The sequence below is a fragment of the Vicugna pacos genome, chromosome 31, assembly GCF_048564905.1.
Source record: "Vicugna pacos chromosome 31, VicPac4, whole genome shotgun sequence".
Classification (NCBI taxonomy): Eukaryota; Metazoa; Chordata; class Mammalia; order Artiodactyla; family Camelidae; genus Vicugna; species Vicugna pacos.
The window spans coordinates 10632754-10660226 of NC_133017.1; the positions used below are offsets into that span (position 1 = coordinate 10632754).

A 27473-nucleotide genomic window follows, 5' to 3' on the forward strand; every position below is an offset into this window, starting at 1 on the left:
TGAAATACAAGAGGAATACTTGATGTGTATTTAGGAGAGCAGACTTTGTAAAAATCCATAAATGGTTTGAGTGAAGCATTATGCTGTACAGCAGAAATGGACACAACATTGTAAACTGACTAGACTTAAATAAAAATACATATATACCCAAAAAAACCCATAAATGGTTCTGTTTTCACTTTTGGATGAAAGGGTTGAGAGGTGTTGTTTTTTTTTTTAAATAAACACTGTAAGTCCATCATTCCTAGAGTCTTTTTTTTTAAGTCTGCAGTGCAAATTCACTCACAAGTCCTTCTACATTTTTACATATTTTAAAGATTTTCTAAAATAAAAATGTAGGCCAAGGAAACTGTCCATGAGCATTAAAGGAAAGTATTATGATGTAATGTTTAATGCAGACAACAGGGAAAATATGGTATATTCACATGGCAATACAGCTACTGTTACCAAAAATATGCTTTTCTATAGAAATGACTGGAAAACCACACACCCAAAAATTGTAGCATGTGCATTGTAACATCCTCAAAAAAAAAAAGACAAAAAGATCATAAATTATTAACAGGCACAGCCTATAGCTGCAATACATCTGTGAAGCAAAATTTACAAAAAGTTTATATGAAAAATATGGACAACTTCTTAGGCATATCAAAACAAATGTTTTTATGGAAAAAGTCTAAAAGAAAAATCTAAAAAGGTGTAAGGGTTGCTCTAATGGAAGTCCAGGAGGGCAGAGATTTTTGTTCTGTTTTTTTTTAATGCTCCTTTCCTAGTGCTCAAACCAGTCCCTGGCACATAGTAGGTATTCAATACATATCTGTTAAACAGATGAGAAGAGAATGAACAAATGAGAAGCATATACCATTGGAACTCTTGGGGCCCTCAAGTCTCTTCAGGTGAGGAAGTTTTGCCCACTCTAAGCTGCTGGAAAACTTTTTGAACTCTACCAAGTAGAATGTTCCCTTCAAGATGTCTCTTCGGGGCAGGGAGAATGGGTGGAAGCGGTCAAACAAGACAAGCGTCCAATTATAAGACAAGTGAGTCCTGTGGGTGTGGTGTCCAGCATGGTGACTACAGTTAACAATACTGTACAATGTATTGCATATTTGACAGTTGCTGAGAGAGTAGATCCTTAAAGTTCTCATCACAAAGAAAAAAAAAAAGATTTGTAACTGTGAGGTGATGGATGCTAACTAAACTTACTATGGTAATCATTTCAGAATAGATACACATATGAAATCACCATATGGTATAGCTAAAACTAATACAATATTATATGCCAATTACATCTCAATAAAACTAGAAGAAAAAGAAAGACGTAACGTCAGGTTAGATAGAAAATAAAAGTTGCTGATAAGCAAACTCATTTTATGACCAAAAACTTTCCTTTGATTCACAAGTTTAAGAAACTCCTTTATAATAAAGTCGTCATAACTTTAACAGCACGATTTTCCTGCCTTCCCGGCCCTTCCCTATTCTCTCTCTAGACCCAACTCCCTATATGATTTCTCTATATTGAGAAAACATGGAAGAGAAAGGTCATGTCAGATAGTGGAAGGCCATGAAGTCAGACTAAAAAGATCAGATTTAATCCTATGATTAACACAGAGCCACTAATATTTTGAATATTGGAAAAACACACAATCATATCATGAAAACGATACATTTTACAATATTCACAGAGACTTCTTAACAGACTTCTTAAGCCGAGCACTTAACAGTACTAATGAGTCCAGGGACTGTGTTCAGAAAAACAAGTGATAAGGTTATCAATGGGACTGAATCAACACCCAGATCTTCCCTGGTCATCACTGTTTCCATCCACCACAGAGGAGAAGAGACTTGAGCTGGAAGAGACTGAAGACCTGCATCTCACAAGACAACAGCACAGCACACCCACACCCCAGGGCAAGAGAGCTGGGACCCTGGCCTACAAGCAACCGAGGGCCTCTCTGCGGTCTGTGTTTTAACAGCAGGACAAATGATGATGGGGCCTCCCCCATCAAGTTTCCTCTCTTAAAACTAACCCTTAGTCTCTTCTTTACAAGTCTGACTCCTTAAGTCTGAACAAAGACATAGGACCTTATGGGTTGCAAGATGCTGACGCTCTCACTTCTGGGTATGCAAGAGTAGAAAGAAGAAAATGTCAGGTTATATGATTAACCCCAAAGAGAGAAATTAAAAATTAACCTGCTACGGATGCTACTGAAAGTCTTTCCACAGCAGATTTCTATAATAGAATTTAGCAAGGAATACAAGTTTTACGACATGAAACCAATTGCTTAACTTTGTGCTTCATGAAGGTATAAAAGTCCCAGCAACTCAACAACAAGATGACACTTGTATCTTGCCTGGGTTTTGTATTTTTGTTGGGTCCATTCTTCTCACAGCATGGATATGATTTATTTAGACCATCAAAGAGCTTTTGATAAGGTTCTCACTAGTGCCTGTTATTGAAACTTGATAACCTTGGTGTCAAAGGAAAAAGTCATATCAATGAATTAAATGAATGAAAAACTGCCTGAGAGGCAAAGAGGCAAAAAGCTGAAATAAGTGGCCAATTCGCATGTGGAGAAAGGTTAATGACTGAGGGCCCTCTGGCTTTGAAGCAGAATCTGAGTTTTATTTAACTGATGACCAGAAGAGGGGAGCCCAGTTCTTGTTCCCCTCTCCTCTGCATATAAGCCCCACACACAGAGCCCCTATTGACTGAAGGGGGAGATACAGGCAGCGTAGAGAAGTGCTTAAAATCCAGGCAAGAGAGAGTAGGTAATGAATGGTGACTCATGTGGAGATTCACAAACATGAAGGGAACAGAAATAAATGTACCATCAGCAGAATTTTATTTTCTAAGAACTTTGAGATAGATAGATAGATAGACAGACAGACAGATAGATAGATAGATAGGTATGCCCTTGCCAAAAGACAAGATACAGTGTTTGAACAAAAGTGCTTATTTTTTTGCTGCAATGAGAGCAAAAGTTCCACACTGAACGACAGTTCATGTGGGCATTTAGATCCACAAAAACCACAATGCCTATTTCCACAGATTGAGAAGTTTAGACGTAAACAAAAGTGAAACTGATAGGAAAGAGTTAGATTTATTACCTCTTACCGAGGCAGACTTGAAAAACTGGTACAGGTTTTAACAAAAGCATAACCTGACATGGATGGAATAATTTGGCAATCAAATGCTCTAATTGATTAGCATTAATACTTTATGACCCATAACTCAGTTTTCAAAACATCATAATCACAAGCTACGCAGGGGAGGCTCAGAAAAGCCAGCAAACTCTTGACTGAACCTCCCTTGTCTCAGTTTCCTTCCCTGTAAAATGGGAATAACAGAACTTACAGAATGATTGTAAGAGTTAAACGAGGTCAAGTATGTGAGCATTTACTACCGTAAATGTAACACAAAGATGTTAAATTATTATTGTAGTATTTATGGCAGACTAAACCCAAACACATACATGGCCCAGAGAAGAAATGAAATTTAAGTAATTATGACTTTCTTATTTATATCATCGTTATGATTCAGTACTTAATAAGACATATAAAATGCTTTCAAGAAAGAACAACATACCTTTAAAATATATTTCCACTAACCAGTTTTGTGAAATGAAAAATAATAAGTTAATGTAAATAAGCCAAAAGGAACACCACAAAATACCAGATAAATGCTAATGACATATTAATTCTGCAATGTACAAATAGCAGAGCCAAGCTTACCGTGTAGACAGTATTTTAATAAGCTCATTTCTGTTCTGTACCCGAAGGTGGTTAGTTCTATACATGGAATCATCAATCAGCTCAGGCAAATTCAAGATCTAGAAGAGAAAAATAATTTGAAGGTGTAATTCACAAATTTTGTGTCCCTGCTTGTGGGCACGAGTGTTCGGGGCCTGTCAGTCCATCCCCAAGACCATGCCTTGCTGGTCTTTATACTTCTAAGCAAAGGGATAGAGAGAGAGGGAGGGAAGGATCATGCAGTTAGGATGGGTCATGCTGGCAACGAGGTTTGTCACTGGTAAGTTTTTACCACTTTCAAGCATGTGTCTACATCTAGGAACACAGAAAATGAGTTATCAAGCCCCCAAAATGTCTTGTACTCATTTATAAGAATATAGGGAAAGAGTTACCGGATTCCCACAGTAACTTGTCTAGAGAAAATACAATAGACATACAAAAGTGGGTAAAACTGACCTAATTCTAAGAGTCCAAATCATAAGTGCATGTCTGCACTTACATGAAGCCCATGATCAGCATATATTTTGCAGGTACATTCACTTATTTGTTCCACATGTAAATAAAATAATACTATCTGTCCCATTAGTCCTATCCGGGATGTTGTGCAAGGTGCTAAAATAAAGGAAACACATACACACTTGCCCCAAATGCTCACCATTAAAACAATGTCAAATTAAAAGATATTCTTCCTACAGAAGTGTCACTATTTTTCTTTAATATGACTCCCTGAAGGAGTAACAAAAAGAAAAGCTTTTATATACTTCCTCTTTTGCTCCTCCTCAATAAAGAGAAAATCTATCTTGCAAGCCCCAGTGGACATCTTGCAATTTTAACAAGACCATGATGAAAGCACCAAGTGGATTTGGGATGGAAAAGAACTTTTAAAAAGAACGTGTGGAGGCAGTGTTTGGCAGTTGTGTTGGGAAGTCAGAAGGAGCATTTATGGGCTAAGGGCAGGCCATGTGGCCTACAGAAAGCTTCTCTACCTCTATTAATGTATTAGCTTTAAATACAAACATCTTCATGGTTTCATTTGTTTCCCATAGTTTAAATGAAATCAATCCATTAATCATTTTACAAAGGAGAGAGAAAGTGAGGAAGGTTCCCTGAAGGCAAGAGAGCATCTCAGTGGTGTCATTTCTCTTTCACGTGTTTCACTTATTCATTTCCTTTAGGAATAATAAAGACTTTAAAAAGATTTTAAAAAGTGACACCACATACAGTGCCCATTCTAAAAACCTCCCTGTCACCATGCCTGATCCCTGAAATGGCCTCGGCTTATCCAGGAATCAAAACCCACTCTCCCTCCCTATGAGGGAATAAGTCATTTCAAGAAAAAGCAAGTGCCTTCAGTAGATCGCGTGTTAACTTTATAAACACGGTCTCACCCTGAATATACTATAAGCTACAAAAAGAGTACTTAGTGTTTGCACTCTGTGGTGACTGTGATGCACTAAGTTGGACTTAACTGGACCTCCTTTCTTTTTGAAAGTTGGTGTTAAATAGTGGGTCAAAGTAATCAGCCTTCTGTCTTCAGTTCTGCCAACACTCTAAATGTTTCTAGGGAGATTGTTTCAAATGCTGTGGTCCTAACTGTGCTTTAGGTACTTCAAAAAAGGGTGTTGCTTGGGACCCAATAAAACAATGCATGTAAAAGTGCTTAATATACTAAGCACTAAATAAGTGTGAATTATTCCAAGTGGGCACTATCCTCCCCGCCAACAGAAATAAGAAAGCATGTGTTTGTTCAAAAAAGGCTGGCTAGATAAACAACACGTTTATACTCTCTAGCACAAGGAGCTATATTCAATATCTTGTAGTAACCTATAATGGAAAAGAGTATGAAAGGAATACATGTATGTATATGTACGACTGAAACATTATGCTGTACATCAGAAATGGACACAACATTATAAACTGATCAAACTTCAATAAAAAAAGAATGCAAAGTAAAAAATTCTTTTATAAAAAAAAAAGGGAGGATGGGAAAGCGTGGGGAGGGTAAGGGAGAATATACACTTAACCTTCATTTCTCAAGGATCTTCCTATTGGATACAGAATTCTGGGTTGAGAGTGCCTTCCTTTTGGCCCTTTAAACATGTTGTGTTACCCCTCACTGGGTTCTGTAGTTTCTGACCAGGAGTGTGCAGTCAATTGAGTCAGTGTTCCCCCCAAAGTAACACATCGTTTCCCCTAGGTACTTTCGTATCTTTCTTGGTCTTCAGCATTCAGCAGTAGTATCCTGACATGTTTGGGCATGTTATTTATTTGGATTTATCTTTTGAGGGGGGGTTGCTGAAATTATTACATCTGTAGGTTTTTATCTTTCACCAAATTTGAGGAGTTTCCAGACATAATGGAAGAAATAATTTCTTCAACAATGTTTTCAGTATGTTCTCTTTCTCCTCTCCTTCTGGGACAACAATGACATAAATATTAGACTTTTTTTGTTCTCATCCCGTACAGGTCCCTGAAGAGCTGCTCGCTCTTTCATTTTGTGGAAGGGGTTATCTTTTTTTCGCTCTGTTGTTCAGACTGAGTACTTTCTATTTATCCATGTTCCCTGTTTCCTCTGTCACCTCCTTGAGCGCTATTGAGCTCAGTCAGTGAGGTGTTTGTTCCTGTATTTGGCAGTTGTATTTTTCAGTTCTAAAATGTCCACTTTGTTCTTCATGTCTTCTATTTCTTTGCTGGACATTTTCTAATGATTTCAACAGGGTTTGTGATGGTTGTTAGAGTATTTTCATAGTGGCTGTTTTCAAGTTTTCCTGAGTTAATTCCCACATGTGTGCCCTCGTGGCATTGGCATTTATTGATTGTATTTTCTCATACAAGTTCTGGTTCTTCATACGCTGAGTAATTTTGGATTGTATCCTGGACACTTTGAGTATTATGTTACAAGCCTCTGGGGCTTGTTTAAATCCTACAGAAAATTTTTTGTTGTAATTGTTTTTAGCAAGCAGTTCACCAGGCTGCAAGTCGCAACCCACTTTCTGTGTGCTTTGGTTCTAGGATTAGTTCAGCTTTCAAAGCCTTTGCAGTGCTTTTTTGAGTCGGGCCCACCTGTGCCCCACTTCGTGGTCATGCTGCAGCCTGGGCAGTCGTCTGTTTGCTAACACAGCTCTCAGCATCTTTGGTGTCCTGGTTAGGATCAGATCAATGCATGCACAGCTCAGGTGTGAGCGCAGGAGTTCACAAACAACTTTAAACACCACTTTCTGAAGCACTTCCTTCTGTACAACCTCTTTCCACTTCCCTAGCACTCCTCTCTAGTTACCCCACTTCCCAGCACACTTCCAGGGCAAAGGCCAGTCAGTGGGAGAGCAGAGAAAAAAGCAACAAGGATTCACCCCTCTCTTTTAGGATCCCGGCTCAGTGATAAAGAAGAAAGCTCCCCTTCCTCAGAGTTTTGGCTCCTGGTCATCTGCTGCTATTACAGGACTGCTTATAGGCTGCGGTGTAAGGAAATTAGGAGGAAGGAAAAAATGGAGGATTTCCACACTCTGACGTTAGACAGAGCTCGCTTTCCTGCTTCTCACACCAGGAAGGAAGGGCATCTCCTGGAGCTCAGCTCTGTTCCCCTGTGCCCATTTCCAGATTTCAGGCTCCCACTGTGTTTATGAAAAGGAATAATCAGAGGGGGGAAAATGGTCAATTTATTGCCAGTTTACAAGTACTTCAAATTCTTGTGTTCTTCCCCAATTCTCCTGCTACTGCTCATTTTCAGAGTCGTCTCATAGATGCGCCACACATTTTGAGCAGTTTCATCACTGTGTTCCGTGGAAGAGACAGGGAGAAGCGTGCTTACTCCATTTTACCCAGAATCAGAATCTCTGCGCCTAACTGTTAGAAAGCCCATTTATCAAGTTCACACTGTGAGACAGGACTGTACTGTTTTACCTTTCCGACTCTTACAAAACCCCAAAAGTTACGTATTAGTAGAGTAATGTATCATAATCTTCATTTTATCATGAAGGTGCAGATGTTCAGCAATGATGAAGTACCTCGCCAGAGATCACCTGACTGGTTTCCAGACTCACAGAATGCCCTAGAATTAGAATGCCCTCAGACCACCTGCTCCAAAACCAACTATAGTGCTTATTAAAATTGAAGTTTCCTGTGCCCCACCTCGCATAGTAAGTCAAAAATCTTTGGGAAAGGGGCTCAAGGAGATTTCCAGTGTGTGCTGAAGTTGAGAACCAATGTATATTGCCTCCAAAAAAGGAACTTTCAGTATATATGACTTTTAAAAGGATGTCAATGTATTTCAGATAGGAATACCCGTTAGTGTTGGCATCAATCAGTTTAAAATAGCTTACATATGCTCACATTCCCTACTCTTCTGTATCATGTTAAGGAACATAAAATAGGATTTGTTACAAGCCAAGGTTCACGTTATATGCAGGAAGATTTTCTGAACCCCAAGCCTTGAACCCAAGGTTCTTACTCTCACTCTCATCCCTGACAATAAGAGTATCCTAATGGGACCCCTCCCCAAGAAATACTAGGCAACCAGCATTATCAAATTCTATTTTGGAAACAGATTGGACAGAAATAAATTCTACTCATTTATTGCAAACAATACTGCTACATTTCTCCCCAAGAGGCAGAACTGCCCTGTCTTTCATGATGGACATTACTGGCAAAAAACAAAAACAAAAACAAGTTGAGAGTCTCGCTGTCAAAACCTGGGGCCCTCATCTTCTACACGGCCAGATTGAATTGTAACACCCTCAGTAAAGATAGATGTGAACACAAATACTTAGAAAAAACTCAGTATATATGGGAGGGAGGAGAACCCTGAATCAAATACGGAAACATTTACGTTTAGAAGAAAAGATTTTTAGGACAAGCTTATATGTAAGGATATAATTATGAAGGTGAAAAAGTCTATCAGATTCCAACGTTTGCTCAAGATGCCTAGTAAAGTATGTAGATAGCATTAAAATCCTGTACACATAAAACTTTTCTTCTGAGGATCTCACAGTTTTATAGACATTGCCTTAATGGCACATAACAGGGATTATCATTCCTAACTCACATATGGGAAAAACAAGGTCAAGTACGCCATTCTCCAAAGGCCCTCTGCTGGTCTCCTTTTTAAATATGTGTCATAACACACCATAACAATAAGCCATATTTTAGTACTAAAACTTATGGCAAATATTCTGCTTTGAAATAAAAATCTTTTTCAAGAAAAAATGGTCTTATGGATATATATGAGGAGGTTCCAAAGTTTCAAAATGATCAGCAGTAATGAATCAAAAGTAAAAAGAACTCAGTACAGTTATTTTCAACAGTGAAGAATATCTCAACCAGTAATTTCTACCCCCTCCCCACCCCCATTCTGGAGAGAGAAAACTCCAAAACATATGGCCCAGGAAGAAAATCTGCACTCATTTATAGCAATGAACTGGCTTTTACATCTCTGCAGTGAGAGTACGCAAGTGACTTCATAGGCAACAGCTTCCGTATGTTTCATATTTTTAACATTGACCGTTCATAATAAAGGTTCTTTGATCCCAGATCAAATGTTTGAATCAATTTTCTCTACGCTTACTCAGAGTCACCATTATAAAAGTTCCCCTCTTTCCCACCTCAGATGTTCCAGCCCTTCCTGCAATTGTAACTATCTCCATTTGTCACCTTCTCTGCGGTACTTGCCACCCCTTTGCTGTGGTTTTTAGCTGTGCTAATTAACCTCTCATACAAAAGAGGCACAGTAATAAATAATGTTCGTACATAATAAGTTAACTACAATAAATAAGGTTCCTCTAAGGAATTCACAGGCATCTTTAATCAAATTGAAAGCTCATGGTAGTGTGGTTAATATGAAAAGAAAAAAAAAACCTCTCCCAATCACAAAAAAGTCCTCAACAGGTAAGGCCTTTCCCTATATATGAAAAATCAAAACTTAACTATATATATTTTTAACTAGATTATACTCCTGGGATTAGAACTCTTAAAAAAAGAACCAAAACCTAAAGTCTTAGATGAAAACAAAAGACCAGAATCTAGATAAATGGTAAAAACATCAAATAAAAACAAGTCTAAGCAATGCTAAAAATTGAGAATATCTTCAACATAAAATTACTTTAAATGTTCCCAAGGCCTATATTTAAGGCCTATATTTAAGGCCTAGTGTAGGAACAACATATATTAATATGACCATTACTAAAAAGTTAAAATGTGAATTTTGCAGAAAGGTACTCATTAAACAAAGGCTAATTTGAAGAAAAAAATTAATTTTCTAGTGGTAAATAAATGAATTTTGTAGTAGATTAACTACACTTGGGCCTAATTTAAATCTCATGAGAGTTTAAAAAAGAAGAAGAAAAAGAAAAAAATTCCTGATGTTAAAAATCCCCTTTTCCTTCCATATCTTGGCTATTGTAAATTATGCTGCAATAAACATGGGCGTGCAGATGTCATTTCAAGTTAGTGTTTTCATTTTCTATATTTCAGATATATACCTGTAAGTGGAACTGTTGGACCATATGGTAGTTCTAATTTTAACTTTCTGAGTAATCTCTAAACTGCCATCCTGACCAGTGTGAGGTGACATCTCACTGTGGTTTTAATTTGCATTTCTCTGTTGATTAGAGATGTTGAGCACCTTTTTTTTTTAACTTACTTTCCCTGGTTTATTATAAAGAGCAAAACTCAGGAAGAGCCAAATGGAAGAGATGAATAGGGCAAGATATGTGGTGGGAGGTTGTGGAGCTCTCTTGATGTCTTCATCAGAAGCTCTCTGAATCTTATAGTTCAAGAATTTTTATGAAGCTCAACCTGCAGTCCCCTCTTCCCTTCCTGGAGGTTGGCAGGTGGGGCTGAAAGTTCCAACCCTCTCATCACTTGGTCTTTCTGGTGATCGGTCCATCCAGAGACTATCTAGGGACCCCACCCAAGTCACTTCAGTAGCATAAACTCAGGTGTGACAGAAAGGGTCTTGTTAAGAATAACAAAAGACACTTCTATCACTCAGGAGATTCAAGGGTTTTAGGAACTATGTGTGTGAAACTGGGGACAAAGACTAAATACATTTTTGTATTTTACCACAGTTTAGAAACTTCATAGAAGTAGAAAGAATAAGAAAAATCCACTTCTACGCTACCACCCAAATATAATCTGTATTAGCAATATGAAATACTTCCAGGGTTTTGTATGTGTGTCTGTGTGTGAATTTTGAGTATTATATTTATGTTAACATTGCAAACATTTTATGCTAATATTTATGTTGTTGATAAATCTTATCACTATTGCTTTATGGATGTCATTCAGATTTCATCTTAATGTTGTTTCTTCAGAGAGACTTTCCCCTGACAATCCAGTCACTATTTTAACACAGTAGCCTGTTTTAACTCTCTGCATGGCACTTAAAACCACAGATTGTTGGAGAGTTTTATTTATTTGTTTATCGTCTCTCTCCCATTAAGCATCTTTTCATGTACTTGTCAGCCATCAGTACGTCTTCTTGGGAAAACTGTCTATTCAGAACTTCTGCCCATTTTCTAATTTGATTGTTGGGTTTTTTGCTATTGATTGGTATAAATTCTTTACATATTTTGGATATTAACACCTTATTAGAATACATTATTTAGAAATATTTTCTCCCATTCAGTAGGTTGCCTTTCCAATTCGTTAGTGATTTTCTTGGCCGTGTATAAGCTTTTTACTTTGATGTAGTCCCACTTGTTTATTTTTTGCTTTTGTTGCCGTTGTTTTTGGTGTCAGATCCAATAAATCGTCCCCAAGACTGATGTCAAGGAGCCTACCACCTATGTTTTCTTCTAAAAGTTCTATGGTTTCAGCTCTTAGATTCAGGACTTTATTTTATTTTCAGTTAATTTTTGGGTATAATGTAAGATAGTGGTCCAGTTTAATTCATTTGCATATGGCTGTCCAATTTTCCCAACAGTATTTATGGAAGAGACTGCCCTTTCTCCATTATATATTCTTGGCTCCTCTGTTGTGAATCAGTTGACCAAACATGAATGGATTTATTTTCAGGTTCTATTCTGTTCTATGTGTCTGTTTTTATGTTAATACCACAGTTTTGATTACTATAGCTTTGTGACATACTTTGAAATCAGGGAGTATGATGCCTTCTCCCTGTTCTTCTTTGTTCTTCTTTCTCAAGATTAGTTTGGCTATTTAGGGTGTTTTGTGGTTCCATACAAACTGTAGGATTGGTCTATGTCCATGAAACATGCCATTGGAATCTTGATGGGGATTGCAATGAATCTATAGATGGCTTTTATAGTATTGACATTTTAACAGTATTTGATTCTTCTAATCCATGAGGACAGAATGTATTTCCATTTATTTGTGTCTTCTTTAATTTCTTTAACCTATGTGTTACAGTTTTCAGTGTACAAGTCTCTCACCTCCCTGGTCAAATTTATTTCTAAGTGTTTTGTTCTTTTTGATACAATTGTAAGATTGTTTTCTTATTTTCTCTTTCTGACAGTTTGTTAATACTGTACAGAAACACAACAGATTTTTGTATATTGATTTTTGTATCCTGCAACTTCACTGAATTCATTTCTTGTTCTCATATGTTTTTGGTGGAGTCTTTAGGATTTTCTGTATATAAAATCATGTAATCTAAAAAAAAATGTAATCTGCAAGTGAAGACAATTTTACTTTTTCCTTTCCAATTCTGAAAACTCTTCTTTCTTTTTCTTGCCTGATTGCTCTATCTAGGACTTCAGAACTACGTTGGATAAGTTTAGTAAGGGTGGGCATCTTTGCCTTGTTCCTGATCTTAGAAGAAAAGCTTTCAACCTTTTGCCACTGAACATGATGTTAGCTGTAGGCTCATCATATATGGCCTTTATTATGTTGAGGTATGTTCCTTCTGTGCCTAATTTAAGAATTTTTTATTATGAATGTTGAATTTTGTCAAATACGTTTTCTATGTCTATTGAGAGGACCATATCTTTCTTTTCTTTCATTCTAATAATGTGATGTACCACTGATTGACTTCTGTGTGTTGAACCATCCTTGTCTTCCAGGGATTAAACCCCACTTGATCATGGTGTATGATCTTTATAACGTACTGTTTAATTAAGTTTGCTACTGTTTTGTTGAGGATTTTTGCCTCTGTGTTCACTAGGGACATTGGCCTATAGTTTTCTTTCCTTGTGGCATCATTGATTTCAGTATCATGGTAATGCTATCCTCATAAAATTAGTTTGGATGTATTCTTTCCTATTCTGCTTTTTGGAAGAGTTTGAGAAGGATTGGTATTAATTCTTGTTTGGCTGTTTGGTAGAACTTACTGATCTGGTCCCTATACTTAAGTTTGTTGGGAGTTTTTGATTACTAATTCAATCTCCTTACTAGTAATCAGTCTGTTCAGATTTTCTGTTTCTTCATAATTCAGTCTTGGATGGTTGTATGTTTCTAGAAATTTACTCATTTCTTCCAGGATGTCCAATTTTTGGCACAGTACTATCTATAATCATGCCTTGCAATTCTTTGTATTTCTGTGGTACCTATTATGACACTTCCTCTTTCATTTCTGATATTATTTTTTTGAGCCTAGCTAAAGGTCTGTAAATTTTTGTTTATCTTTCAAAGAATCAGCCCTTGGTTTCATTGACCTTTTCTATTGTCTTTTCGATAATTGTTTTCTAGCTGTTTTCCAGTCCCTCTGTTCCTTTCTTCTTCTCAGGAAAAAAAAATCCTGGTGTTAAAAATAAATCCCTTTAAAATGAACTTTTTGCCCTTCTTGTTTGAGCTGGTAGACAGGTCAAGTTTTATAATAATTTAAGCTACTATAATTCTTCAAAATACAGCCAGATATCTCAACTAAAATAAAACCAGAGTGCTAATTTAGACCCTGTCCTTAGCATTTTTAAGTATAAAAAGAGCATACTTGTAGGTGCTAATGCAAGGAGTCTTGAGTTGAGTACAGAACATCGTCCTAGGGAAAACTGAATTTTCCTGGCTTTGTGAAAAATGAGTTGTTGTATATATTATCCATCCACCCAAATATTACAGATTACCTTGCACACAGTAGCAAACTGTTGGTTATTTCCTGCTCCAACTATAAGATATCCATCCTTGGTTTTAAAAGCCTAAAATAAATAAAGACATGCATAAATATGTAATACCTTAAAAATTGGCTTTAATTTCTCAAACTTTTATATAAAAAGCCTGTTCTAAAGTAATGTTATTAATTAAATCAATATCAACTAATTAGTATCTTTTTCTCTTATGTTTGCATAGTTGCCATTTCAGGTTTTCAAAGCACTTACTGCCTCTTCCACTAACTGTTATAAAACTGGAGGCAGGGTGGAAAAAGAATGACTTAGAAAAATAAAGAGAATACTAAAGTTTTATTACAACCTATAACATGAAATTCTATATTCATTACAGTATGGATTAACGTTGGATTTTCCCAAAGCTTTGTGATTTATTTGCTTCCAGTTTTTCTTGCAGGGCAAAGAGAAAGATGGTACATTGTTTTCTACAAAGTGTAAGAAAAATAGACGGGAAAAAGGAAGGATAGAAGGGGGGAGGAGAGAGGGAGAAAAGAAAAGAGAGTGGGAGGGAGGGAAGATGAGTAATGGAGTGATATTTTGTCTTTGAAAATCTCACATATAAACTTTTGGATACTTTTCACTTTCTAGTAAGTGAAAAATGGCACATCTGGATCGCTGGACCTCATGTGGCTTTATGTACCTGAAAGTGTCTGTTCCTTTTAGGAGACATGTTCATTTGGGCAACCACAGATGCACAAGAAAGTGATGCTTCTACTTGCCATAGTCCTAGCCCCTCTGGAGTACTTTTCAGCACTCCCCTCTCCACATCTGATTACAGTGATGGTGGAAGGAACAAAACTTGACCCTCAGAAGACCTAATTCCCACTTTCTTTAAGTAAATGAGTTCCTTTAGTTTCCTTTCATTTTGTGTAAAAATTGCTCTGTATCTTCACCTACTTTTTCTCCACTTAACTCCTGCCTCTGAGAAAGACAACATCTATCTTCCTTGGCAGGGTTTATTCCTAAGCTAATGACCTTAGTACTGCCTTCACTCACACCCTTCAGAACCCTGCTCAATCATCTCATCTCTTCATTTCCACTGGATCCTTTTCTTCTGCCTACATATAAGCTCATTCCTACACCAAAAATATTAACAGAAACAAAATAAGATTTATATCAATTCTGACACTCCTCTTAAGCGATCTTGATATTTTCTTCCTTCATTCAGTCTCTAAATAGTATAAAATCCTTCATCAAGTACTATATATCAATGTGCTTTGTTATCAGGATTCCCTTCCTATCACCACATTGAAACTATTCTTTCTTGACCCTTCTGTATTATTTGGTACTGTTAACCATCGCTTCCTTCAGGAAATTGTCTTATCTCTAGGCTCTGTCTGGGTTCATCTCCAATCTCTGTGACATGTTTTCCACATGTCCCTTTTACAGGATTATCTTCTCCTAGCCTTCAGCATTACTTAAGCATCTGTATTTGGTCTTTTACTTACTTCACTTGCTTCTTATGTTAGCCACCAGCCACATGTGAGTATTAAATTTAAATTTCACTAAATAAAATGAAAGTAGCCAGTCACAAAAGACTACAAATTGTGGTTCCCTTTATATGGAATGTCCAAAATAGGCAAAACCATGGAGACAGAAAGATTAGTGCCTGCCTAGGGCTGTGTGGAAAGTGGGACATCTGGAGTGACTGCACGAGCACCGGCTTTTTTGTTGGGGCAATGAAAATGTTCTGAAATTGATTGTGGTAATGGCTGCACAACTCTGTGGATGCAGTAAAAACCATTGTGTTGTACAGTTTTAATGGATGAACTGTATAGTATGTGAATTATATCTCAACAAAGCTGTTATTAAAAAAAATTAAATTAACAGTTCAGTTCCGCTAGCTACATGTTAAGCATTCAATAGCCACACGTGGCTAGAGTCTGCCACGTGAGGGAGTTCAGATGGGGAACATTTCCATCTCCACAGACAGTTGTATTGTACAGGGCTAGTAGACTGGACTTGGTAAATTGTACTTTTCCTTTTATTCTTCCTACTACGTGGCATCTGAAGAATGTGAGGCAATTAATAAATGGTTGTAAGATGTTAATAAATCACTCAAATGGCTGCGTCCGTATAATAGAGTAGAGGTTAAAATGGATGGATCTCAAGCAAAACACTATAAGAGGGTCTTATTCTATTTACATTTTTGCTTGATTTGGAAATTAATGCCACTAAGATATTACATAAACTATTTTAAATGTTTATATTCCCTTAGTCACCAGGCAAAAGCAAAATTAATGTTATACATAATGCATCAGTGTTTCTCAAACTACAGAAAGGGAATGTGCAACAAAGCTGTGAGTGAGGGACACAGATTCTGAGCAGAGATGTCTCAACAAACCATTGATAATTATGAAGTTACACAAGTTGTTTGCTTGCTTTTTTGTCCGGGAAGCGTGAGTTGGGGAGTAGAAAAGTAATGTGAAATAATAACGTGTGTTGCCAAGGATAACATGAAGAAAGATTTTCAAACTTTTGGATCAGTGACACATTCAACAAATTTATGTTTTTGGGGGTGTTCATTTCCTTTTAATTAATAAAGAAATGCCTGCTTCTTCCTTCAGCCTGAACCATGAGATGAAATATACATTTTACCGATATAAATTTTTTTTTAATTTTGAGCAGAGATAACTAATGTTCATAGGAAAGTACATACTGAATAATAGCTCAGCCATCAGAATATAATTAGACTAAGGCTCTTCAAACAGATTTGTTAAGATGAAGGTAAGATTATGCACTCTTTAAACAATTACTTGTCCCTGTTATTACTGCTACAGTGTTTATTTAATAAATATATTTAAATACGAATTTTTAAGTACTACATTTTGCTGTAAACTTAATGTTTTCATCCACACGCAGCCCCCCCACCCCCAAATTCATATGTTGAAATCCTAACCCTCAATGTGAAGGTATCAGGAGCAAGAACACACCCTTCTCTGAACCAGGAAGTGGGCCCTCACCAGACATTAAACCTGCTGTACCTTGATCTTAGACTTCCCAGCCTTGAGAACTGCAAGGAATAGATGTCTGCAGTTTTAGCCACTCAGTCTATGACATTCTGTTATAGCATCCCAAATGGACTAAGAAATTGGTGCTGAGAAGTGGGGAACTGCTGTAACAAATACCTAAAAAAGGGGCAGCAGCCTTAGCACTGGGCAATGGGTAACGCCTGGAAGGGTTCTGAAATGCATGTTAGAAAAAGTTCACTGCTGTCATTGGACCCACAGGGGCAATTCTGTTGAAAGCTCAGAAAGAAAAGAGAGTTGTAGAATAAGCCTCAATCTTCTCAGAGAATACCTAAGTAATCTTGAACAGAATGTTGGTAGAAATATGGGTGGTAAAAATCATTTTGATGAGGTCACAGACAGAAATCAAGAACATGTGATTGGAAACTGAAGGAAAGGTGTTCTATCCTTGTTACAAAGTGGCAGGAAACTTAGCTGAATTGTGTTCATGTTCTAGTGTTTTGTGGAAAGTAGAACTTGTAAGTGATTAAATTAAGCTATTTCTAAGCAAAATGTTTAAGGTGCGACTTGGCTTCTCCTGACTATGGTACAATGTGAAAAAAAGAGAAACAACTTAAAGACAAGCAAAAAGGAAGCATAAATTAAAGACCTGGAATATTCTCAGCTTACCCATATTATAAAAAATGAGAAAGCATGGTCAGAAAAAAAAAACAAAAAAACACTGAGTGTACATCAAAGTGACCATGTGATCAGGAGATGTCCTTCAGTAGGTGAATGGGTAAATGCACTATTATACATCCAGAAAATGGAATATTATTTAGTGCTAAAAAGAAATAAGGTATCAAACCATGAAAAGACATGAAAGAACTTTAGATGGAAACTATTAAGAAGCCAATCTGAAAGGGCGACATCCTGTGTGATTCCCAACTGTATGACAATCTGGAAAAGGCAAAACTATGGACACAGCAAAAAGATATCAGTGGTTATCAGAGGCTGAGGGGAGGCAGAGAGCACAGAGGACTTTCAGGTCAGTGAAAATGCTCTGTATGATACTATAATGGTGGATATATGTCATTACACATTTGTCCAAGTCCACAGAATGGACACCACCAAGTGTGAACCCTAAGGTAAACTATGGATTTGGGGTGATTATCATACGTCAATGTAGGTATATCAATTGTACATGTGGAGTCAGTGCATGTGTAGGGGAGGAAGTATATGAAAAAATCGCTATGCCTACTGTTCAATTTAGAACTTAAAACTGCTCTAAAAAATTAATTTTTAAAAAAGGAAAGTGAGACGCATCTTTGTGGTGATGACATTGTTCTGTATTTCAGTCATGTCAGTGCCAGCTTCCTGGTTTTGATACTGTACTGTAGTTTTGCAAGATGTTACCAATCGGGCAAACTGGATAAAGGGTAACACAGGCACCATCTCTATTCTTTCTTAAATATACACGTGAATCTATAATTATCTCAAAAATGTTCTTCGTTAATTTTTTTTAAAAGATGATGGTATATTAGATTAGGGCCCTGACAAAAGAGGTGGAAGGAAACAGAGTCAAGAAATATTCAGGTAGTAGAATCTACTAATCTGGTAATCAAATGGTCAGTAATGAGATGAGTACAATGGTTGAGAGTTGAAGGCTGGAGAGGAAGCTGTCATGGAGGATGTTTAGGATTCTGAGGAGCTTCTGAGATACTCCAGTGGAAATTTCAAATGAGTAGAACTTGGGAGACCAGATGAAACTCTGAACTGTAGCTCACACTTGGGAGTCATTTGCTTGTAATCTGTAACTGAAAGTATCACATAGATGAAATCATTTAGAAGGAGAGTTCAGATGGCAGAGTAGGTTTAAAAAAGCGGGAAGCCAAGGGATAATGTGAAGGCCACCCCCATCTGAAGTCCAGGCAGAAAAGGAGCTAGCCAGGGAAGAGGATGAGGATTGGAGAATGCCCACAGCGTGGTCTTTCATTACCCTGGCAAAGGCTGTTCTGGTGTCAGAATGTGGACAGAATGCAGTATGAAATGGATTGAGAATGAAGCTGGACAGTTACAGAGATGGAGAGAGCACGTGCAAACATGTGTCTGAGATGTTTGGCTGCGAAGGGGAGGAATGCACAAGCCTGAGAACACAGGATGAGCACAGATGCAGAGGCAGGTCCCCGTGATGGTTTGGTGATGGGAAGCTGAGAACGTTCTGACGGGTGCTTCTACTTTTTTCTGAACTAAGGGGTGAAGTCATCAGCTGAGAGTAGGGTTGGCAGACAGGAGACTGGAAGACTTAAAAGAGCAGATACGTTCTGATGCACCACTGAAGAGAACGGGAGAGCAGAGTGACCAGATAAACATAACTGGAAGGCTGAAGTGTTGAGAGCCCCACTGAGTGATCTTCTCCATCATCTCTCAATTACATACATAGAATAAATTAATTTTTGCATTCACCAGGGTTCTGTCAGATGGATATGACAAAGAGATAACAGGTGTAGCAAAATAAGAAACTAGCTAGAATATTATTCGGCAATGAGCCGTGGACGGTCTGGGTATGGGAAAAGGTGGTGACAAGAGGAGGAGGTTATGGATAGCTCAAAGGGAGAAGTATCAGTGGACGAGAAATCCTGATGAAGTCAGAGAACAGCCATCATGGAAGTAGGGACTCAATAAATACCATTGTTATTAAATAGTTACTAGCAGACTGGGTCCTACATAAAAAGAACATCCTAGTGCATTCCATGCCCTTAGATCTTGATTCCTGGGCCCTTATCCACTCTGCAAACCACTTCTCTCTCCTCCTCATCATTCCCTTGGTGGCCTCACTCTCCACACCAGGCAAGATAAGTGGCAACGTGCTATGCACACACACTTCTAGTAGGGTTTCCATCCCAGGGAGAACTCAAGTCAAAAGCATCAAACTGGGCTGCAAACACTCATGGATGGGATGTTTCTCTTGTAAAGAATTTAAGCCTCAGGAGGAAAGAAACAATTGTTTCTGCATGGAATGATGAGGCAGCAAGTGTCTGCAGTTTGAAAAGGACAGCCCAAAACCAAGCCTTGTGTCACAGGAGACCAGATTTTATTACCCCTGAGGAAAGAAACACTTCTCACTGTGAGCTCTGCTTATTCAAGGGTGACAAGGTGCACAGAAACCACACAGAAACTGCCTGGTTTTCCTCACATTCTAGTCATGAGAAACCTCCTCTCCTGGGAGAGAAAGGTGTTTTTCTGACCTAGAAAATGTTGATGGCTCAAGGGATTAGATGTCCCAAGGAAACTACACAACTTTTGAGCAAACTGGAAGACACGTAAAGACAAGAGGGCACTGGGGTTCAAAGTTCAGTTCCTGTACTTAGAGCAGTTTCAGATGTAAAATGTGACCACACTTGAGAGACTGAAGGGTAGAGATGTAAGATACACTGAGCAGACGTGAAGGCAGAGAAATAAGAGGATGAGTCTGCAAATCCTATTGCCCTTGGAAGTTTCTATTGATTCCCAGATACTCTGCTTTCTGAGCTTCCAGCCGTGTCAACCTGCCTTGACGGTGTCTTCATTACTGAGCTAACTAAAGAAAAAACTACAGAAGGACCTTCAGCGGTTCTTTATCAACTCAGTATATTATCAGATGACCAAAAGGGAAAAGGGAATTTCCTGTGTCACCCTCTCAAACTACCATATTGATGCATCAATATTTTCTCTGGTCTAAAAAAAGTTCTAAAAAAGTACATACAGTTGGTAGTGTGTCTACTTCAAAAACAAGAGCACAAACTTCCAACCCTCCTGGAGCTACTTGATTTTTGACAAGATTTTCTTCCACAAAAGGTAACCATGGCTAAAATGACTTCATCATCCGCTGGAAAAAGACATTCCATGAAGTTTAACTCACTGCCATGAGAATGTTTTCTGGAATGTCAAGCAGTTACTGACTCTGGGTCTGTGCTGGCACACTGCGACAAATATAGAGCACTGGCCCCGACCACGCACAGCTCAGCTCACCTTCTGGTGCTGGAGCTGGCAGCGCCAGGTGGCAGCGAGGCACAAACTGCTTCCAGCACAAGAACAGTGTCATCTCTGGGACAGAACTGTGCAACAAGTGATAAAGGAGCCCGCGAGCCCCTGATTTCCCCTGCCACCTACTTGATTTGTCTATACATGTTTTTCCATAGGATGTAATTAAGCCATGTGAAGACACATTTCTAAATACAAGCCCTTGGCCCGAATTCTAGAATAGCCTTGAAAGCCATATTAGCTACAGATTTCCTGTCATGTCAGATTCAGGTCAGGATTTTCCCATTCCATAGGAAGCCTGAAAGTTCAAAAATATTCTAGAGGTCCTTCAAATCAATTAAATCCCATTTCAAGTCAAACATATTTAGGATTTCCAATCACTCAGTTTCTGATACTAAGTATGGAGGCAAGGGCAAGAAAGAAAATGGAAACTGCCCTATTTTTCATACTCCTCACAAATTATCAGTGGATATTATTTTTCTTATAAAAGAAGTCCTTTGTGAGGAAAGCCTGCTGTTATTCTAGAAGGCAGCCATCGTGTATCTTGGACATAATGTAAAGTGGCACATGGAGTTATCTTTTTCTGGAAGAGATGGGTTAGAAACTAGTTTTGATGATTCTGAATTGACTGTGTTTTAGAGAATCTTAAGCCATATTACTTGGAACAGCCTGCCAAAAGCACCTACTATTTAACGGAAAATAACCAAACTCTGGACAAGCATCCATACTGATTTTTCAGGAGGACTTCAAGGTTTCCAGATGGCAGATGTTGCTATGTAACTCTGGCACACTGTCTTGAAGCATCTAGGATCAGCCTTAGTAATCTTTCCAGCAAACATCCCAGATAACTTCTACCAAGTAATTGAACATTAACTGGAAGTAAAATTTATTTTTTATCCAAACATAAAATGGGTTTATGAGCAGAGGATTGGAATCTAAAGTATATAGAGTCTCAAAACATCTTTGGGCTTGGCCCAAAGATCATGGGAGGAACTAATGGCTACTCAACATATGCAATGAAGAATAAGTGTTCATGGTAAGACCCTGCTAACTCACAGGAGCAAGTGGAATGTTGTCCTCAGGGGATAACCAAGGATCTAAACGAAGTCAACTCCAGGGTCAGAAAAAGCTCAGGGGAAGGCTCCATCCTAAATAATTACATACATGTCTAACTAAGGACAGTGATGGGAAAGGTGGTAGGCTGCAAGCAGCTGGTAGAACCTTGATGAGATCGCCATATTGCAGGGTCCGAATCCATTCTTTGAAGGATTCACCCCTCTCCTGGGTGATCAGGACCTGAGAGCCTTAACGCAGGCCATGTAACCTGCATGTGAAATTAAGATAGATACCAGAATGATGGATTGCTACTATATAGTGAGAAATAATGATATTAGAAGCCAGAATTCTTGAAGACTAAGTGATTGATGAATTCTCTCCCCAGGTAACTAAAAATCAGAAGGCAAAATTAACAGAATTGAGCATAAGGTAATTACTTCTTGCCTTGAGTCCTCATGAAGCTGGAAACTGAGTGAAGCCTGAATCTGTCACTGGAAAGGCCAGTCGACCTTTCTGTGTGTGGCTACAAGCAGCAGGACAAAGTGAGCCCAGCTTGTGCAGCAGAGGGAGCCACGCTGAACTGTTAGAGGACCAAGGTCTCAGAACGTACCTCAACTATTTCCACTTCATGAAAGACTCACAAGAGAAAACAATATGCACTCTGAATATTATTCTGTACATTCCTGTATCAATCACTGGTGACCCAGAAGGTTGGACTCACTCACATGGGCATATACACCACAACTGAGGTCATGGGGGTTTTATGCAAGGTTCTTTTGCATCAAAATTTAGACCAACTAGGAAGCTGTCCCATCCAAAGTAACAACATCAGAGCCATTAGAAGCATTCTTCCAAAACAACCTGAAAAACATTTTCAGTAAGTTATTTCAGTAGGTCAAAAGGTGAAGAAGGCAATCATTCTTTTCTCATCTCCATAACAACTTAAGAAAAGATATTTTGTATTTCTATGACCCTTGCCAACAGTAATAGGTCATATTAGCTAAAAGATCAAGGGTAACAGGAGATTGTTTTATTTTAGAGTGTATTTATCTATTTGAATAATAGTTATATTTTAGCTCCTCTGGGATTCATGTTCTGTTAATAAAGGTAGAAATTGTTTAAGAATTTTTACGCATAGTAGAATGTGTTGGAAATAATTTATCATTGCCTGTCTCCTCAAACACTAAAATTCTTCATCCCAATTACATTAAATATGTTTAATTTACATTCCACCCCAAGCCCCATAAAGAGACAGCTCCATACATGGTGTGACTGACCATCCCTCATCCCTGATTGACTAGAAGACTGTGGTTACCGCTCCCAAACCAGCCAATAGATTCAGCAAGCAGGAATCAATTACATCAGCTTGAGAATTCAGAGGCCCTGTGAAGGTGGGGCTGGAATGACCATATTAGGCTTAAGTAAGTGAGTTAAGAAAGCCTCAGAAAAACTAAAACTGAGACAGAAGAGCAGACTATACAAAAGAAAGAGACAGGGACTAAGCAGCTGCCGCGTGCCTGACAGCATCCTGCTTCTCCGAAATGGAACCATACTTCTGCTTCTGCAAAGTCTCCTTAGTCTTACAATTGCCTCCCCTTATCCACCCCAACCCCTGTTTATCAGAGTTAGTCTGACTGCATTTCTGTTTGTTAGAACAGAAAAGATTTAACCCTAGATTTCCTGAACTGTGCTATATGATGCGAATTCAGGGTCAGTATATAACTGGCGTTCCCTTGCATAGTGGACTTTGGGGGAGCAGTGGGCAAGAAGGCTGGGTCTATATACTATGGACTAACGTTTGCTTTGCACAGGGCCTGACATACAGAAGGACCTTATATTTGTTTAAAAATGGTTTTTTACTAAAGATTTTAATCCAGTGTTTCCCAAATTAGTTCCCTAAAACACTATTCCATAAAGTGTTAATAACAATCTTCTGTCTCTTTTTCTTTCTTAGCACCATACACAAACCTTTTCTTTTACTCACTCAAATAACTTTGAGAAATTTAAGTTCGACAGCTTTTTTTCACTCTCCTTTTCAAAACCCTTAATGTGCTGGTGAATTTATGAATCTCCAAAAGGGACCTAGAATTTTCAAAAAGGAGTTGCCCAAATTAGTTTGATCATGAAACACTTTTTGGTGAGAATACCAGTTAATTTCTCCCAGAAGAGTGTTTCACAGAAAAACCTGAAAAGGGGCCGAGCAAACTATCGACCTGTACAGGAGTAAGAACCCTGCCGACATTCAGAAGAATCTACAGATGTGAACATTCATTTTCTTCAGTGTTGCAAAAATTCGCTGCTTTATTTAAAGTTTGATTTAATATTATCCCCTGAAGAATAAACTATGCTTGCAATTTTATACAGGTCCCTAAATGAAGACTTTGGCTAAATGCCAAGAGAATGCTGATTTATTTTACTTTAATCCATATTTTCTACCCAATAAATCTCAGTTCTTTTTAAATATGATAGCTAATTGTTTAGAGATGGGTGGTTTTTAAAAACTGATCATGAAACCTTGCTCATTAGGCATTCTGAGCAGACAATCATGTTTGCAAAGACCAAATAGTTTAAGTTTTTCAGAGACTTCTCGCCACATGTTGTTAAATTAATATTCAGGTTTTAATTACCTACCTATATATAAAATAAACTCTTCTGCTCTCAGATAGTTGTCCGTCTCTGCTTCCAGCCCCATCAATCATTCGTTCCTCCCTTCCATGCCTGGATGGCTTCCCTTCAGCATCTCACCAAAACTACTCTCAAATGACATCTTACTCACAGTATTTTTTCTCAGAATCCTCACCATTTTTGATCTCCTTGCCCTCTCCTGCTTTGCCCTGGAGAGAAACTATGCAATCTCTCTTCCCTCCCACTCTGTGGGATGTCCTGGGCTTTTCTCCTCAGCCAGTGTCTGCTTCTGCTTCTCCCTCAGCTCAGTGACCTCACTGACTCTGCTAGGACTCTGGGTACCTAATTAGTTCACTAAGTACTTTCTCAAGGGATAGAATTCATCTCCCTCTAACAGATCTCCCATCACAAAGAGACTGACCACTGGGATTATAATGATAACTGTCCTTTACTAAACGGTTACTATACGTGCCTGACTCTATGCTAAAATCATTTCATGAAATTACGTTATCAGCACAACCATATGATGCAGGTATATTATACAGTCACTGTAGAGGAAACTGAAGCACTGAAAGATAAGCAACTTCCTCGAGCTATTAATTAGCAAAGCCTCCCTGGATCTCAGGTGCTACTGCTTTTCTGATTTTTAATCTACTACCCAACTCCTTGGATGTCTATCTGATGTTTACCTTTCTGGTTCAGCCCGACATCCTTAGATAATTACTACCTGAACATAACCAAGATCATAACATCCTTTATAAATGGTGTATGGGTCCACTTAGGAAATTTCACAAGGGGCAGCCTCTGCCAGCAGGTCCCCAGCATCAGCCTCCCCTAATTTTTTCTTTCAGCTCTTTGCGAATGTCACACGTATGTGCGCTGAAGGTCACTCTGTAGGGCCCTGATGCCAGCTCTCCTATGTAATAAAAGCTTCAATACTGTCTGAATCCAGTTGTCATTGCTCATCCCTAAATGTTCTGTCTTGGAGACAAGAGACCAGGATTCTGCTACTAACTCACTATATGACTTTAGGCAATCACTTCAACTTGTCAAGTCACAGCTCCCTCACTTACAAGTTTAGGGTGTTGGACTGGCTCCTTCCAGCTATTAAACTCTGTGATTTTTAAGATCAAACATGAAATCCTGATAGGAGGATTGTAATAAAACTGTGAAAAAGAAAGAAAATGGCCTGGTCTAGAAGATCTTCCTTATTTTATTATGAGTGTTTGGGGCTATTTTATATATGTTTACATGTACTTAGAGACATTTAAAATGAGGACATTTTATAAGGTAAGAAACAAGAAAGCCCTCACATACATGATATTTAAAATGTGGCTCCAGAGTTCACAACACCCTCATCATGTATAAATAGAACATAGCATTTACAGCCACTTACTCTGCAATATATTTCTTTTGGGTGAGAGGTAATGTTCAACTACATGAGTTTCTGAAAACACTGACCTTTGTTCTTTATGCTAAGTAAAGTAATGCTATTTTATAAAGACATAGTGTCCTGAGGCACTCAATCTAATTATCACTGTGGTTTTTGCAAATAATTATAATGGCCCCATTCATTGAGCACTCACTGTTGGGTCTGACTCTATGGTTGGTAATTTACATACATAATCTGATTCTTACAACAAGCCTGCAAACTATGTATTATTATCCCACTGTACTCATAAGAAAATCAGGTTTCCGAGAACACAGTAGCTTAACTGAACACCGTTAAGTAAGAAACCAAGACGAGAACCCAAGTCTGCTGGGCTCTGCTCTGCCGTTCTTCTCAAGGTAACTTAAATCTGCTTCTTGCTATTTAAATAATAACAGTAGTAAAAATTTATTGAAACTTTATTATGTAATAACCCTTGCAAGCCTCCCAGCAACCTTTTCAGCTAGACACTAGTATTATCTCCATTTTATAGGTATGGAAACCGAAGCATAGAGAAGTTAAGTAATTTGTCCAGAGTTACACAGTTTAAAAAGATCAGTGTTCTCAAACGCCTTCCTGCGAAACACCCACAGTGCAGGAGAAGCTCTGAGGGGAAAGTACTCATTTCTTGGCAAGTTTCACAAATTTGATATGTAGGATGATTAGATTGACAGGGCAACTATTACAGGGTCTCAAAACATGAAATTCTGCCACCTCTACTATTTGTCCACACATCCACACACATATCGCGTATGTATGAAAATAAATTACCTTTCAGGCTTGCACATATGCCCACTTTCCCGTCCCCAATTCAACTGCTTTACTTCCCAACACGATGGTTCCTTTCTTTGTGAACACTACAGAGGCAAGCTTCTCTGCCAAAGATGATGATAATGATGATGATAATATTTTAAATTATTTCACCCTCAACTATTTCTACCGTTTGACACACCATCCCACCATGGCAGGGCATACTTTAAAATTTAAATGCCAAAATAATTTATGAGGGATAATGTAATCTAATCACCCAAGATGTTTTTTCTTATTGAAAACTGAGTACAAATAGTCTGTTATCAGCCCAAAGAGAGACACATAATCAATATTCTGTCAAAGAAATGTGAAAAACTTCAAAATAAGAAGCAGAAATAATATACGACCAGTTGTAAACTATGTTTTAAATATCATAAAATTTATGATAAACCTTAATTCCAAACAAACTCCTTGATGTCGTAAACATACACTGTGCTAGAGTGTTTAAATATATATACCCAGAATCAAATTCTCCATTGCAACATTAATTTTCCATTAATTTTTCAATAGTATCCTATGAAAACATACACATACAGAAGATGGATACTTTATGACAGCTACACACTGGAACCAGTGTAATGAGGTTTATGTCAGTATTTCCACTTACGCTACTTTTTTTTCAGTAGGTTAATGACTGGACCATAAAAACGCAATTAAATGAAATCTGGCATGTGTGTTCTTAGAAACTAACATTTTTAAAAAGTGAAAAGAAAATAAAAGTAACTGTTGGCCATCTGGAAGAAGATTTTTTTCAATTATTTTGAAGAGCAAGTACTGTAAAGA

At 38.0% G+C, this 27473-nt stretch overlaps 1 protein-coding gene across 2 annotated transcripts in view; it reads right to left on the reverse strand.

Annotated features, from left to right (window-relative positions):
- Positions 1 to 27473, reverse strand: part of LOC116278414 (uncharacterized) — a 94559-nt gene that overhangs the window by 30827 nt on the left and 36259 nt on the right. For both annotated transcript variants that reach the window (XR_012065919.1, XM_072952549.1), the window contains exons 3-4: positions 13761 to 13832; positions 3730 to 3827 (exon numbers count right to left, since the gene is read on the reverse strand). Coding sequence is in view for 1 of the 2 variants with exons in the window: in XM_072952549.1 (XP_072808650.1) it covers positions 3730 to 3827; positions 13761 to 13832 (170 nt within the window). In the remaining variant the exon portion in view is untranslated. The remainder of the gene's footprint in view (positions 1 to 3729; positions 3828 to 13760; positions 13833 to 27473) is intronic.